This window comes from Antennarius striatus, unplaced genomic scaffold, assembly GCF_040054535.1.
Source record: "Antennarius striatus isolate MH-2024 unplaced genomic scaffold, ASM4005453v1 scaffold_35, whole genome shotgun sequence".
In the NCBI taxonomy this organism is placed as follows: domain Eukaryota; kingdom Metazoa; phylum Chordata; class Actinopteri; order Lophiiformes; family Antennariidae; genus Antennarius; species Antennarius striatus.
Genome location: NW_027172347.1, coordinates 1 through 16,795, shown reverse-complemented (window position 1 = coordinate 16,795; position 16,795 = coordinate 1). Strand labels below are relative to the sequence as shown.

Genomic DNA, 16,795 nt, shown 5'->3' with positions numbered 1-16,795 from the left:
CATGTCCACTCTTTTCTCCTCAGTTACCGCTTTTTTCTCGAGTGTACTCACTTTCCCTTTAACAGCCTTTACTTCCTCGCAGACAAAATCAATAGTCTTTTTAAGACCCTCAATTTTAAGTGCATTGGCACTTACCATGCTCTCAATGTTGTCGCTTCTGGCGTTGATCAGCGCAGAGAGGGTGGCAATTACATCGTTTTGGCTAGCTAGCCCCTGGGTGTTGGGAGAAAGCGTCGCCTTTTTCGGAGCTGGAGATTTGCTGGGGGTGATGGGAAGAGGTGGAAACTCATCCATACCGTCGTCTGAGACTGGGAGAGTGACGGGGGGGGGTTGACGTAGTCGTGGCAGTTGTCAATTAAGACGTTGCCAGCCTTAGATACAGTGTGGTATGCTACCGTCAGCCTCTGCTTGACGTTGTCCGAGGGTCTTTTTCTTTCACTCCGGGCCGACATGAAGTCACCACTGTCTTAAAAGTAGCTGAGTAATGTTGGAGAGACGGAGAAGGTGATTGGCGTCAAAAAAGCTTCGTTTTTAACCGTTTACTTAACTTACTTAGCAGAGCTCGGCAGAAAGCGTCCACTCACTCGGCCATCTTGGCACCCCTCGCGTCAGGTCCGTCCTTGAGCCGACATAACCCGGGTGTGTGTCACTCCAGGCTCCAGGAAGGTTACACCGGCCCTCTTAAACCTGTTGTTGCCCGGCGCTCACATAAAAATGACACCTCGTTAATACGTACAGCGAGGGTGTGTGTGAGGCGGGACAGGGTCAGTAACTTTTCTGAACTTTACCCTTTCAACTTGCAGTCACCTTGGTTCTGCTGCCAACTGCCTGTTTGGTTGTTGGCTAACAGTCTGCACGTGGAACAAGCAGCTGAAAGAACATTAGGAAGTGAAACATGTTTCTACGCTATAATGAGCAAAATGATTAAAGCCAAAATGCAAACTTGACACTTAAAATGTAATCAAAAATGTTTGCACGAATTTGCATGAACTGGACTTGGAAACTGAAATTCATGAAGTAACCCCTGTGCAGGTATCATTAATGATGAAATCCACAGCAGTCACAAGTACAATGGAAATAGGCAAAGTAAAGTCCCCAATGAAACGTCTGATCTGGTAAACAGACACACAAAGAAACATGATTTAAGAGTTTTACATTTGGATAGATACTGTAGATAGATTTATTATAGAACAAATATATATATTGAGGAAAAAATAAGACAAAAGATAGCAATAATATTAATAATAACATTAAAAAATATTAACAATATGAACACAATTAAAAATAATAATACTGTTATTATTATTATTATTATTAACAACAGTACTCATAGATAAACAAGTGTGACGCTCTATGGTCATACACAGGACCTAGTGAAGCCATATCTAAACATCAGACTGGTGGTGGGATTCTGTCTGATATGTCAGAGCTGTTGTACAGCGCGATGGCTTGTGGCAGGAATGACCTCCTGTACCTTGCTGTTCGACAGCGGCGATGTAGTAGTTTACTGGAGGAGGAGCTATGCTGTCTGTCCAGTGTGTGGTGGAGAGGGTGAGCGGCATTATCCATGATGGATAAAAGTTTGTTAGGAGTCCCCCTCTCCACCACGACCTCCACAGTGTCCAGACTACATCCAATCACAGAACTAGCCTTGCTTGTTAAGTCCGTTGGTATCGCTGGCTCTGATGCTGCTCCCCCAACAGACCACGTCAAAGAAAAGTATACTGGTCACAACAGACTGGTAGAAGATCTCCAACATCTTGCTGCACACATTGAAAGATCTGAGCTTCCTCAAGAAATAGTCTGCTCATCCCCTTCTTGTAGACAGCATCTATGTTGGAACTCCCGTCAAGTCTGTTACTGATCTTCACACCCAGGTACTCAAAGTCCCTTACCTCCTCTACATACTTTCCCAGGATGTGGATCAGTTGTGGCGTGCTTCTCTTCTTCCTGAAATTGATCACCATCTCTCTGGTCTTGCTAACATTCAGCCTCAGGTGATTGTGAACGGTTGTGAACTGAACCTGTTGAAGAAGATATTCAGCTCGTTGGCTCTATCCAGACCGCCTGATGGTTGCCGTTGTCCCCCTGAGCACCCTGTGAGCTTCTTCATTCCCGACCACACGTCCCTCATGTTGTTCTGCTGGAGTTTGGCCTCCAGCTTCCTCCTGTAGATCTCCTTACACTCCCTCAGTTTGTCTCGGACCTCGTGCCACACTCTTTTCAATTCCCCTCAGTCACCAGACCTGAAAGCCCTCTTATTTTAGAGTTCCTTCAGGTCATTCGTAACCCATGGCTTGTTTTTGGGGAAGCAGCGTGCAGTCCGGGTTGGCACAGTGGTGTGTTCACAGCACCTGATGTATTCTGTGATGCAGTCCGTCAGGTTGTTGATGTCCTCCCCATGTGGCTTACAGAGCACATCCCAGTCCGTGGTGTCGAAGCAGTCCTGCAGTGCCTCAGCAGCCTCCTGAGTTCACTTCCATCTTGGAGTGGACAGGCTGCCTCCTTGACCAGCAGGACGTACTTGGGGTTCAGCAGGACCAGGTTGTGGTCTGCTCTGCCCAGGCAGGTAATATGGCCGCATTCCCACGGCAAGCAGCTCGATGTCCGGGCTGCAGAGACGCTCCTTCACGTGGACGTGTCCCGGATTGCACCACTTCTCACTCACATACAGTGTAATCCCTCCTCCCTTCTTCTTGCCTTTACTAATAACGTCTCTGTCTGCGCGAACAACACTGAAGCCGGGTACCGCCACGCCATCGTCCGGGGTGTGCGAGTGCAGCCATGTCTCCGTGAAACACATCACGCTACACTCACGATACTCCCTCTGGGTTTTAACCGCGTGGCGAGCTCGTCCACCTTACTCCCCAGGGACCTCACGTTACCCGTGATGGGGGCCGGCACTGACAGATGAAACCTTATCTTCTTCGCCTTCAGCTTCGCCCCAGCTCTGCGGCCCCGACGCCTCCTCCTCAGCTCCTCAGAGATGTCGGCCTCACTCCGGGCAGCGGCCCAGCTGGACGCAGCGCCACCAGCTGGTCAGGTGTAAACAATGCGCTCTCCGGTTGCCATGGGTACACGCTAACAAAAGTCGTGGATATGTCCAAAAAAGTTTTAAAAGGATAAGAAAGTCATGACCAATCTGGTTGGCAACGACAGGTAGTAAAAAAAAAACAAAGGTGAAAGGACAGAATTGAAAGAGAAAGGATACAAAAACAAAGAAACACACAGGAGCTACTGTAATAGTCGCCACTTAGCACGGCGCCATGTAATAAAATGGCTTATAAATGAAGACACTGGGTTAATGTGTAACTATGAAGAAGTCTTTACTGAAACAGTGAATGGACATCATAATCTCCAGGAACTCACCATTCCAGGAAGAAAAGTGCCATTTTTGAACTGACACAGAAAGATAGCAATGAAGAAGCAGGCTAACATGAGGCACATGGACAGTAGGGCAGTGCTGGGACAAGGCGGTTTAATGGTGTTTCCAGTAGCATTGTCATACACAAGTTCCTCTACCACCTTTGGGAACGAGGGATTTTCTGGAGTTGAATTTACATGATCGCAATTCACAAGCACTGGGTTGTCCTGAAATATCTAATGAGAAAACAGGGAAGATTATAAGAAGAAGAAATATACTTTATTAATCCCCGCAGGGAAATTACATTGTCACTCAGGTGTATACATGTTTTTTTTTGTGTTAGTTAACAGTCAGTGTATACACAGGCCCCCCTGAACACAGTATGACTGAATACCAAGGGGGCCTGTAAGCATGCAGTTAGTACACACATCAAACTACACACATCACAAAGCAGAGTGACGGGCAGCGGCTTCCTGAACGTGCCCCAAATTGAACAGCTTGTAGGGGGGACGGCGCCTTGCTCAAGGGCGCCTCGGCAGTGGCTGGGAGGTGACCTGACGCCCCCCACCGTCAGCTCACACTCCTGGTGACATCCTGGCAGGAGCGGGATTCGATCCACTCATATAACCTGGATATGAGAAAGTTCAGTACAATCACAAACATTTAATGTTTCCCATCTATTTGGATGGATGCAGTATGTCAGTTGGTGGGTGAAGGTAGGTTTACCATTGCTAGCTTGGCAAAGGTTTCTTTGATGAAGATGAGGAAAATAAGGATGAAGAAGATTTCCTGGGTGAATCTCGAGACATAACGCATCAGGAAGCTGCAGTCCAAGGCTACAGTCACCACAACGATGATAACCATCCACCATCCAACCCACACTCTCGCTACAATGTACTCAATGTCCTCAGACTGACAGAACTGAATGAAAGACAAGAGAATAAGTTGAGTTTGGTATGATCATATGGACAAACCAAGCAAAACTGAAGTTCAATCAGATCCGGATAGGGTTCTCTGTATAACTTACAGTGAAGAAGGCTTCTTCAAACAGTAACAGAGGACCAGTGAAACCAATGACTAGGATGGGCTGAGCTGCAATAAAGAAGAAGAGGATCCCCTGAATGCTCTTCAGGTGGAGGTGTAGCAGAGTTGGAAACTAGGGAAGAAAAAAACAAATATTTGAATGCAACAATCCAATATTAACAAACAGGTCCACCAAAAAATGGAATTTTTGTATGTGATATTGGGTGTAATGAGTCTCACCCCTACGAGAACTGGTGGATTGAAGCCTGTCTTTCAGTAGTTTCTTCTGGAAGCTGATTATAGGGGTGAGCATCGCTTTATTCTGGATTTCAGTTGGTGGAATGACAATGCTCCAATCCATGAAGTTGCGCACAGCGTCCGTCAGCTCACTGGCACTATTTGCCTGAAGGGCTGCTTGATTGAACACCTGGGATGGTCATAGTGTAGGAGGAATAGAATCTTCACTGAATTTATACCACACAGCAGTAGTTAAGTCCACCTACATTTAACTCATCATGCCATATTGACAAAATATTAAAATTGGTCTAATTTGTTTATTAAAACTAGGTTTAGTCCCCACAGGATTTGGGACTCAATCAAGACTTTGGATTTATGCATCAATGACTGAATATAAAATTGTCAAATGATAGCTATGAGTTCTGTCACTGTGTCACTGCTCACACATACATATACAAGTTTGTTTAAAAAAAAAAGGAAAGTTCACTCACTTTATCAGCCAGAAGGGCTGCCATAGCACGACCAGTCTCGTGGTAGTTTAAATCACCCTCGGTGGGGCCCACCATGACAAAGACAAAGCATACAGGCATTGAGGCAAGCACCTCACGTTCCTTCAGACGCACAAACTTAACAGTGGGTCTTTCCAGAAAGTCCAAAGCTCCTAGTTCAAACAGACAGAAATGTCAAACTCTTAAATAAGCCCACACACGTAGGCAAAGGAACACATGGAAACATGCAAGCAAACAACGTAGACACTAGCTCACCCACGAGCACCATGGAGGCCTCCACGAGGTCGGATCCGTCCGTCTGAGGGAACAGAGAATTAACAGAGGTGAGCCATTGTACATGTACAATGTACAGTTTATGATTTACATTTTACAACCAAACATTTGACAATTCATGATCACTGTCATGATCTTATCATTGTTATGACATCAGATCAAGGACAGATTGACATGAATTATCCATAAATGGATAATTTTACCCTTTCTTTGACTGAAAACTTCTGCAGGTCCACCCCTTGAGACGAAGCTCGACTCACCAGGTCATCTGATTGGCTTTGGGGAGAAAACCACATGTGTTACTGGGTGTTTTTGTGTCACACTGAAGAGTTAGTGACAGCATTGATAGATTATTTATTCCCTGCAGTCTTTCAACATCACTGGCGATTAGAAATTAATGAATGAGATGAGATGAAATACTTTTGAAATCGGCTTCTGTCATGTTCCCAGTTCCAGTTTTCCCTCCTGTCCTCTGTATCCTCAATTCACTCCAACTCAATCCACTCATTCCTGTCACTTGTGTTGCTGCCGTCATCTCCACTCAGGCTCCACTCTACTCATGTTCTGCTCACCTCAGTTCACTGCCAGGTTGTTAGTTACTCATCCTACTCTTCAGGTTTCTTCGACTTCCGTGTTATTTTTGCTCGTTTCCTGAATTTTGCCTGTTTGATCGTTCCTTGCCTGATCTTCTGATTAGGATTTTGCTGATTAAAGCTATGAAAGTGGACTTATCCCTGGGTGTTCTGTATTTGGGTCCAAACCACACCCATGACAGCTTTGTTAGTTTGACAAAAATGATTTATACTTTTCTTATATGAGAAAGTGAGAGTTACACTTCCGTCTACTATATTTTGAACTCATCTGAACAACAATCGAGGTTTGTGTTGTAGTAGGATGCAATTTTGTTAGGTATTTCAAGGTATTTACAAAATAGTGCCAGACTGTCACTCACTTGATCCTTCATGGTCAAATAAAGACAGGGGTTTTATTGGTTAATAAAACAATCTTTATGGCATCTCCAGCATCCATAAAGTCAGCTTTTATGATAAAATTGTTTCATATGTTATTTATGCATCATTTCACCGCGGCGTCCTGAGGGTGGTTAGACTTTGCACTTCATTTAATAGAATACTTGCAAATAGCATTTCACCGGTGACCTGCTATGACATGAAAGTTATGAATTTGAGTTTTGATGTAACTCAGCAGCATTAGTTGTTTTTTGAAGGCTGACTGAAGCATGCAGATCTTTTTAGTTTTAACTCGGCAGCGCAGATATTTAAACACCAGTGAACACAATCATTATGTTGTGCTATCTGTGTGAAGAGTGGTAGTCTTGTTTTACCTGCGTGCAGATACATACATGCACTCCTCTCTGCATATCACAAACCCAATATACAGTAGCTAGCTATATATAACAGTTCTATTTGTCTTTATGCCTTATCCCTAACTGTCCTACCACTTCAGAGCCTACCGCTCATGCTTACATCAGCTCATTCTCTTCACCAGATTTTCCCTTCTCACTGCCTCCCCTTATTAGTCTCTCATTGTTGACTGAATACCAACCCATTTTCAATCATTCCTTGCCAGGTTGTCCAATGGTCTGCTTGACCTCTGAGCATATCTGAATTATGTTACACCTGACCTGCCTGTTTGTACTTTTACCTTATTATGCAGACTCAGAAATGTGATGTCCTGTTCCTTCATTTGCTAGTCTGACAGACTGTTCTGTTTTTAATCTCTGCTGTTATCTAAAAGCTACGTAAAGTGAACTTTCTTCATCCGTTTTTGTGGGATGCTTTTGTATTTAAATCTGCCACAGAACATCACAGTCATATTTCCCTGATGGGTCTGTAAGTATCTTTGTACATTGTGGGCTTTTCAGTGGTGCTGCTCTGAGTGTGGATGGTGCAGCAGGACACATTTGTGATATGGTTAAGCACCAAAGGAATACCGTACGTGACTGAATGCAGTATGACAAGCCAGTGCAGTGGTGTTCAGTCACCCCTGATAAACATTTATCCATGATTTATGACACAAAAAATAGCAATGGAAAGGTTAGAGTCTTAAACCACACTGGCCCCAGAACTCATCTGGATAAATACCCTCTGCTGTGACTCTAGCTGTATCAGGTCGACGGACCTCAGCTGAACCAGTGGTCATTATTAGAGAGGACTGAAAAGAGGATGAGAGCTTTGGTTTCTTCAGCTGAGTGTTTCAATCATTGCTGCTGCTTGTAAACAGCGACACGAGGACTAAATAATTATCTGATAAAACACTTAGAGCATTTAAAGAAGTTCATCACAATTACTATCAGTAGGAATATGTTGAATTGATTTGATTTTCCTGAGTAGCTTATGACCACCCCATTTAAAAATTAAAAGATGCTTCCAAACGAAAAATATCTAGATAAAAATAGCATACACTATAAAAATGGACCCAAGCAAAACAAACACTCTTGGCTTTATTCTTAATCAAGCTCTTATTTTTTTCCCATTTTTCTTGCCTTATGGAACAAGCAAATGAAAATCTAGGAACCGGATGTCCTTCTAGAGAGAACTGAGTTCACTACATGACAGTGTTCACCTCTAATAAAAGACCTAAGTAAACAGGCAGAGTGACTTGGTCGCCCGAGACAGCGTTTCATAATTAAAGGTTTGATGCTTTATATTCTGTTTAGCTTTCTCTTAGAAAGACACTGAAATCTTCCAGTGTCATTTGCAGCTTTGGATAACAGCATCAGCTGAAAGCCTAAATGTAGGTCATTTATGTTTGAGTCAGTGTTTGGTGATGTCTCAGAAGATACCTGCAGCTTTGAAGGAGAGATTGGAGCATGCGCTTTCGGTCCCGAGGTCTGATCTTCTTGTTAACCATTTCATTGACAATCTTCTCCGCCACGCTTTTCAAGGTCTTCTCTCCAAGGCTGAAAATTGTCACACCTATTGTGGAAAAAGATGTAAAAAAGTGAGTTCATGGTTCTGGTTTGTGGGGAGAGAGATAAAGACATAGTTTGAATTACATTACTGGAATATGAATATCAAAGCTTCAAAGTTTAGGCATCACTTACTGTATATGCTGATTATTGGTAAAGGCGAATGGCATTTTATTAAATCGGTCGTATTAATTTGTGGCAATGCCCCTCATATTTATTTATTGTGCTTTTAATAATTTAAAATAAAGAATAAAATAATCTGTTTTCTGGTATTTGTAAGGTGAAGTATAAGTGTCATTCTTCCTCTAGAGTAGAACTACAACATGAAATCCAATCAAAGTACAAATAATTAATGTGTTGACAATGATCCTCACAAACCTTTATTCAGGCTGCGCCACAGCTGGATGAGGCTCTTCAAGGTGGGGTAGGAGGTGTCTGAGGACTCCAACACCCCACCCTCGTGACCCTCCCCTGTCTCCTCCTCCTCCTTGACCGACTCTATCTCCTCCTCTACGTCCATCTGGAGGCAAAAAAATGTTTTGTTGAATGAACCTAATTTAAACATTGTAAGATGTTGCATGAAATGATTTTGTCTGAAGTTGGATATTTTTATTATGTTGATTGAACTAATAATTTTTAAGTAAATTCAATTAAATTATATTCTGTAACTCCTCCAAAACTATTTTGAGTAGATTTAACACAAGTTTCCTTAGTAAGTCTAATTAAATCCATTTTAAGTGTATATAAGTAAATAATGTATGCTTTTCTAATTTTTATAATAGTATTTAAATAACTTAATTGATTTTAAAGTATCTTTTTGTATTCAGCTGATTGTAATGCTATATTTTTAGCTATCATACGTCACACAGAACCACAAAATGTATTTAGACAACCAACTTTAATATGAAACAAAAATTTAACATTGAACAAACCATACACAGTGGGCCACACCTGGAAAACAATCAAAACAAATCACATTAACCTTACCTTTCCACTTTCACAAACACCAAAGAAAACAATTGTGGCCAAAGAAGTTTTACAGTTCAACACTAACTTTGTTCTTTAGTCCAAGGACTTTGGGGGAAAGCTTGTCCCCATCCGTTTCCGTGAGTACTTTTTGAACAAATTTGTCATAGCGTCTTAGTTCCATGGGGTAGGCCAGGTTCAATGGGTAGATCACTCCAAGCATCACTGCACAAGCCTGGGCTGTAGAACCAATGTTGTCCAGGATGATTTCTCCATCAACATAAATTCCTATATAATCATGATCTCCAGGATCTCCCTTCTCCTTGCCGATGACGTAAATGCCCATGGCTCACTTCTGCATGGCAGTCAGGATGGCATTTCCTTCGACGTCCTGTATATTTTAAGTAAATAGGAGAAAAGGGAAACATTACAATGCTTTGCCACAAAAAACATTTTTACAATACATTGTACATTTTCCGATTTCAATCAGGGCACTGTCAATTTGTGCATCACGTGTTTTATGTGCACTGTGTGTTCCAAGGTGTAGTTTTGTGCTTCAACTCTATGGCTGGCTCTATCGTATAATCAACAGGGACAAAACATCTTACTATACTAACTTGGACAAGAAACATTGCTACATGTCAAAGATTCTAGAATGGTGCACTGTAACAGCAAATCATTCTTTTTAACGCAACATGCACCTCTGCTGTATACTGAAGAAACCTGGGGGGGGAGCCAAAGATACAGGAAAAACTACTTCAGAATCTTAAATACAGGTTACATTGAGAGCATTAAACTTACCATATAATCATGGATCAGATGTCCATCATCCTCACCAAGGTAGAGGCAAAGTGCTCTAAGGACAGCTGCCCTTTTTGAATGGACATCACCTGCAGCCTGAGTGAAGAGATTCAACTGATAACATTTTTCCAGGCACTAAAGTCATTACAAAAATATTTTCAGTAAAACATCAATAAATGTACACCACCTGCTCAATGCAGGTGGTGTACATTAACTGTTCCACAAGAGAAAACATGGCCGGTTTTTAACATGTCCATCCATTCATCTTCCACCGCTTCCTCCAGAACAACTTTGGTGCCGTCCGATAGTCCTTCTCCATGGCCTCTCCAAACTCCTCCCACACCCTCTGTTTTGCCTCCATCACAGCCGAGGCTGCAGACCTTTTGGCCCGTCGGTACCCTGCAACTGCTTCAGGAGTCCCCAGGGACAACATGCCCCTGAAGGCCACCTTCAGTCAGACGGCTTCCCTGACCACCGGGGTCCACCACGGTGTTCGAGGGTTACCGCCCCTTTAGGCACCCAAGACCTTGAGACCACAGCTCTTAGCTGCAGCTTCAGCAATGGAAGCTTTGAACATCGACCATTCAGGTTCAATGCCCCCAGCCTCCACAGGGATAAATGAGAAGTTCCTTTGGGAGGTGTGAATTGACGGCCTCACGGACAGAGTCCTCCCCCAGACGTTCCCAGTTCACCCGCACTACTCGTTTGGGCTTACCAGGTCTATCCAAAGGATTTTTCCGCCAACGGACCCAACTGACCACCAGGTGGTGATCAGTTGAAAGCTCTGCCCTTCTCTTCACCCGAGTGTCCAAAACACACGGTCTAAGGTCAGATGATACGATCACAAGACCGATCATTGACCTCCGACCCAGGGTGCTCTGGTACCAGGTACACTTGTGAGCATCCTTGTGTTCGAACATGGTGTTAGTTATGAACAATCCGTGACTAGCACAGAAGTCCAACAAAAACACACCGCTCAGGTTTAGATCAGGGAGGCCATTCCTCCCAATCACGCCACTCCAAGTGTCTACCCTGCGTGTGGTGGGTCCACAGGGGTGGGGATTTTTACATGTAAATATGTAAAATATGTTTCTTACATTAATGATTGAGGCTTTATTGAAACAATATATTAAAGCACACGTATAGACAACACTAAATGAACAGTTACCTCTTTTAAGATCTGTAGATGTTTGGCTAGTTTCTGGCCGACGACACCTCCCTTTTTCTGGAAAACTGCTGTCAGCTGAGGCTGAAGACTGTCCAACCGTGCCATGAAGGTTGTCTCGACTGGATGTGTTGTAATTCGTTGAAATACAGCATTTATCTGTTGCACATAAAAAAAAGTGGCAGAAGACAAAGAGAATATGTACAGTTATTAACGTAATGGTGATTCAGGAATACACATAGTGGAAATGCACAATGAAAAGAGGCACACTGGATGGAAGCAAACATGCATTTACCTCATTGATTCGGAAAAGTGCAGGCCATCTCACTTTCATCTCTCCAATACCTGGACTTCCATGCACCACTTCTTTCCTTCGGTAGGAGAAGGTTTTCTACATCTTCTCTCTTACATCTGGTGCTCCGTTTCTTTGTCTGACATCAGTCAAAAGTTCAACTCGCAAGTTCTCCAGACTGTCATCTGTTTCACCAGCAGGGTGTGAAGGACAATAATTGACCTCTGCCTTTTTAGGCTTCTTTAAATTTTTGGCTGGGAAGCATTCATCTCTTGATTTATTTTTAAGGGCATTAACAGTCACTTCAGCCATCCTCAATGAACTATTCTTCAGACGACACGTGTAGTCCTTCTGACTGCTTATTTTGTGAAGCCCTTAACGCGTTTGAAATTGAGCTAAACAATCAATTGCATGAACCGTGGAGTCCAAATGATAATTTATGCCTACAAGCAGCACTGACAGCAGAGAGCTTTCGACAGGAGGGTGGGGGTGAAGCTGTAGGGGGAAACAGTGAGATGGATGAAGAAAGAGAAACTAACCACAATCCTCCAACATCTGAAGATGTCAGCAGTTGTCTGAAGATGACCGACAACGTTGTGGAAGAGGGTGTTTCAAAATCAGAACAGGTGACATATAGGAAGAAATTTAACATCAAGGTTCACAGCGTCCTACGCTTTCCTCCCCCGTCTACGGTCCCTAAATTTCATGACTTGTACACGAACGTGACCGAAGGTCTCCAGGACAGGATTTCACAAATTGCTCAAACACACGATCTCATCCAAGTTAATCTACAACGTGACAATGAGCATTCGCTATGGAGTCGGTCAGCTCTCAGAATTCCGCCATCTTTTAGATAGATTAGTGCAGAGCAACATGTTATATGACGGCTCCATAGATCTAATCATTAATTTTGTGAGGGCTCCACGAGGTACTGGTAAGAGGAGGAGAGTCGACACGTGTTTCGCTGCTGAGATTATAAAAAGCTAAGAATTGATATGTAGTTCTGAACGCTGATCAGACGTGTTTTGCTGTAAATCTAGCCTGGTTGAATAATCCTGAGTTAACGTGTGCAGACACCTTGAGCACGGGGCGTGACATCCACATCAGAGCCCTTCTGACTCTTCATACTGACGTCACGTTCAGCGATGTCGATCAATTTGAGCAGCTGTTTGATTGTAAAATCGTTATATTTTACCAAGACAGTGATAATGAGAATAACCCCAGAAAATACCTGGGTACCTTTAAAACAGGAACCCCCCATGTGAAAAAAACTTACTATATGCTCTTGCACAATAATCACTATTATGGGATATGTAATATTAAAGGGTTTCTCGGAGTGAAATTCTGTTGTGAACACTGTTACACCGGTTATGATAACCGCTACAGACATTCATGCGTCAGAAGCTGTAACGTGTGCGGGACAAATTGTAAAGATACTCCAGTTCAGAGAACCTACTGTACAGCTGGTAACAGGTTCTGTACAAATATCCACTGTTTCAACAGTCATCTTGAACCGGGCTGGCGTCAGAAACTTGAAAAAGCAGTCTCCACTTGTGAAACTTATAAAAGATGTCCGAGATGTAAAATCGTCTACTACATCTCCATTAATAACCCCCGCGCCCATAAATGTGTCGTTAGACTGTGTCCAATCTGTAAGCAGCCTAAAACCACTTTACCCCCTCAGGGTGAAGAGTCAACACCGCGCGTTGTCTCCACTATTCAGAACTCCGATTCTGTTGCGGATGAGGATGAAAATCATAAATGTTTTAACCCGTTAAACCGAAAGGAAAATTTTATGAAAGAAAACTGGTATTTTTTGATTTTGAAACCGCTCAAACCAGCGGCACCCATCTTCCAGTCCTTGTTGTGGCTCATTCATCAGATGGGGGGGCGACACATCTGGAAAGGACCTGACTGTGGTTTAATGTTCCTCCTCCATTACCGGAAGAAAAAATACAAAAACACAACCTTCATCTCGCATTATGGGAAAGGTTTCGACCATCACATAATTTTAAACACTTATGTTAAACAGGGTATAGCGCCATTCGTCATAGGTCAAGGGAGTAAAATGATTAGTGACAACGAGTTTCACCTGAAATGTATTGATTCATTTTCCTTCACCCCTATCCCGCTCAGGGACTTTCCTAAAGCACTAGGATGTAAAACACAGCTTAAAAAAGGCTTCTTTCCACACAAATTCACCGATCATTCAAGAAACGGGTACAGGGGGAGGTTTCCGCCCCCTGAGATGTATGGGGCTGATGAAATGACTCCTAAACAGAGTTTCTTTCAATGGTACGAGAGTGTGAAAGATCAAGAGTTTAATTACGATTGCGAGTTAGTGTTGTGAAAATGATGTACAAATACTCACGGAGGGCACCATGACATTTCGCAACAAATTTATCCAAACAACAAAGTGTGATCCGTTTGATAACGTAACCATTGCTTCTGCAGCCCTGACTGTTTTCCAAACCTTCTTCCTACAACCCAATTCCGTGTCCTAATCATTATCGGGCATCATTCAAAGCTTTCTCACACGCTTCAATCCAATGACCAGAGTTTGAGGCATTCTCACAGGGGATTTCAATTCGACACGCCTTGAACGGGGGTGAGGTTAAAATCGGCCGGTATTCTGTGGATGGTTATGCACAGGTAGATGGGCAGGTGACAGTCTATTCGTTCAACGGTTGCTTTTTTCACGGCAGTTTTGTTTTAATCCGCATGACAAATCTCCTCTCAGGTGAACGTTTGAGCGAGACGTACTCGGACACCATGAAAAGAATCGATGGTTTACAAATGGAGTACAAGGTTGATTCTGTAGTCGTGATGTGGGAACATGACTGGGATTTCAAGAAAAAAACAGACGAGCGTGTTAAATCTTTCTTAGAGCAGTTTCAATAGCCGATTCCTTTAGAACCCAGAGACGCTCTATGGGGGGGGGGGGGGGGGGGCACCGCTGCTATTCGGCTGCGTCGTGTGGCAGGGGAACACGAAAACATTTTATATTCTGAATTCTGCTCATTGTACCCGCACGTGCAGGCTACCTGTAAGTTTCCAATTGGACATCCAAAAATAATTAGAGACAATTTTGATGTTAAATTACTTTGGTGTGATCTGTGCTAAAGTCTATCCTCCACATAAACTGTTTTTCCCCGTACTTCCTAGCAGAAACGATAAAGGGAAGCTTATTTTCACACTATGCCGTTCATCCGGACTCGTAACAATCAGACTTCTGAATGTAAACACAATGACGACGACAGATGGTTAACAGGTGTGGACGTCGGCTGAAATATTGATGTCTCGGAGAAAAGGGTACATTCTGGCAGAAATATATGAAGTGTGGCATTTTGAAGAAAAGTCTGAGCAACTCTTTAAAGAATACATTTACACCTTCCTGAAACAGAAACAAGAAGCCTCTGGGTACCCTCCGAAGGCTGATGACGTCACAAGTCAACGCGCATACATAAATGAATATGAAGAGAACCAGGGTATTAAACTCGATCCCAAGAAAATTGGGCGCAACCCTGCTAAAAGACAAATTGCTAAATTATTATTGAACTCGCTATGGGGAAAGCTTGCACAAAGATCTAATCAGCTTACAACTAGTCTGGTGAACACGCCTGAACGTTTTTTTGAATTCATCTTTTCCAGCAAGTATGAAATTTCACTGTTTCATTTCATTAACGACGTAGCTCTGGTCCAGTGGAGGTATAAGTCTGTGTCTCAGCACCTGGGGATGTGAATTTTCATCGCGGCGTTCACAACTGCTTACGCTAGACTCGAATTGTATGAGCAGTTAGATTTACTCCAGGAAAGGGTTTTGTATTGCGATACAGATTCAATCGTATACACTTCCACTCCTAGCGATCGATACGACCCTCCGCTCGGAAACTATTTGGGAGATTTGACATCAGAATTAGATCCGGATGACTTTATTAAATCGTGGCGTGCTGCTGGCCCCAAATCCTATGCGTACGTGACAGATCGCGGCAAGGCAACTTTACGGGCTAAAGGGAATACACAGAATTATGAAAATTGTAAAAAATGTGACTTTGACACTCTCACCAATTTGGGAGAAACGTATCTGAAAGAGCGTGACACAGCATAAAATCCCTGCACGATACAGAAAAATTACCAGTGATATGAAAACTTTTGAACTGACTAATAAAGAGAAGGTGATCAATTTTGCTGTAGTCTTTGACAAGAGGTGTCTGTTTGCTGATGGAAAGACATTACCTTTTGGATATTAAAACATACAGATTGTGTACTGACTCAGGGGGAAAAAACAAAACTATACAGTTGTACTAAACTCTGTACAGTTTTTTCTTTTTTGTATTCTATATTCTGCATTATACTGTAGTAAGTCATATGTATTGTATGTATTGTGTATTATACTTTACCTTGTATTGTATGTTGTGCATTATGCAAGGTTCACATGTATTTGTATATTAATAAATCGTACCTTTTCTTTGTTCTCCTCCCTTGTTTTTTCTTTACTGTAACCTGCACAGATAAAAAAAAAAGCCTACAGCAAGACTTTAGTATTTAGTTTACTGAAACATTGAATGCTGAGCATGTTTGAAGAAATAGTTTTTGACCCTCGCTTCCAACTCCCCTTTACAGCCCTCCTGGTAGGAGCAAGAGGGAGTGGTAGGTCATTCTTTGTCAAACAGCTTCTTCAAAATATGGAACATACTCTGTCTAGAGGGTGGCATGGTGGCGCAGTGGTTAGCGCTGCCGCCTCACAACACGGCGGACACGGGTTCGAGTCCCGCTCTTGTGCGGAGTTCGCACGTTCTCCCCGTGTCTGCGTGGGTTCTCTCCAGGTTCTCGGGCTTCCTCTCACCTCTAAAAGCATGCGCTTAATTGGCCGTTCCAAATTGCCCGTAGGAATAAGTGTGTGTGTGTGTGTGGTTGTCTGTCTTTGTGTGTGGCTCTGCAGTGCACTGGCGTCGTGCCCGGAGTGTCCCCCGCCTCACGCCCTATGCTGCTGAGATAGGCTCCGGCTCCCCGTGACTCGCTGCGGTGGATATAGCGGTGGTGATCTGAAGATGACCGACTGATTCTGTCTAGACCCCCCGATCGAATCTTCTGGTCGTACTCTTCTTATCAACCTATGTATGAGGAATTAGCTCAAAATGTAAAGATTACATTTATTGAAGGGATTCCTGATTCTTTGACAGATGAAAATATTTTTCCATCAAATCAGCACAATCTGCTTGTGATCGATGACTGT

General features: G+C 43.1%; 1 protein-coding gene across 1 annotated transcript; it reads right to left on the bottom strand.

Annotated features, from left to right (window-relative positions):
- Positions 1-1,010: 1,010 nt before the first annotated feature.
- LOC137591963 (band 3 anion exchange protein-like) lies at positions 1,011-9,647 on the bottom strand. Its single transcript, XM_068309857.1, has 11 exons — positions 9,390-9,647; positions 8,714-8,855; positions 8,210-8,342; positions 5,610-5,682; positions 5,389-5,431; positions 5,116-5,285; positions 4,581-4,814; positions 4,392-4,520; positions 4,091-4,285; positions 3,370-3,600; positions 1,011-1,112 (listed from the first exon to the last, which is right to left on the bottom strand). The coding sequence occupies exons 1-11, from the start codon at positions 9,645-9,647 to the stop codon at positions 1,011-1,013; spliced, it is 1,710 nt and encodes a 569-aa protein (XP_068165958.1).
- Positions 9,648-16,795: the final 7,148 nt, after the last annotated feature.

Bases quoted from the DNA above. Each gene is read 5' to 3' on its own strand.
- LOC137591963 (XM_068309857.1), bottom strand. From the start codon at position 9,647: ATGGGCATTTACGTCATCGGCAAGGAGAAGGGAGATCCTGGAGATCAT. The intron at 8,856-9,389 runs GTTAGTGTTGAA...TTTTGCCTCCAG, and splicing joins TCCTTGGACTAAAGAACAAA to ATGGACGTAGAGGAGGAGAT. The intron at 1,113-3,369 runs GTGAGTTCCTGG...TCTGTTTACCAG, and splicing joins GCACTTTTCTTCCTGGAATG to ATCAGACGTTTCATTGGGGA.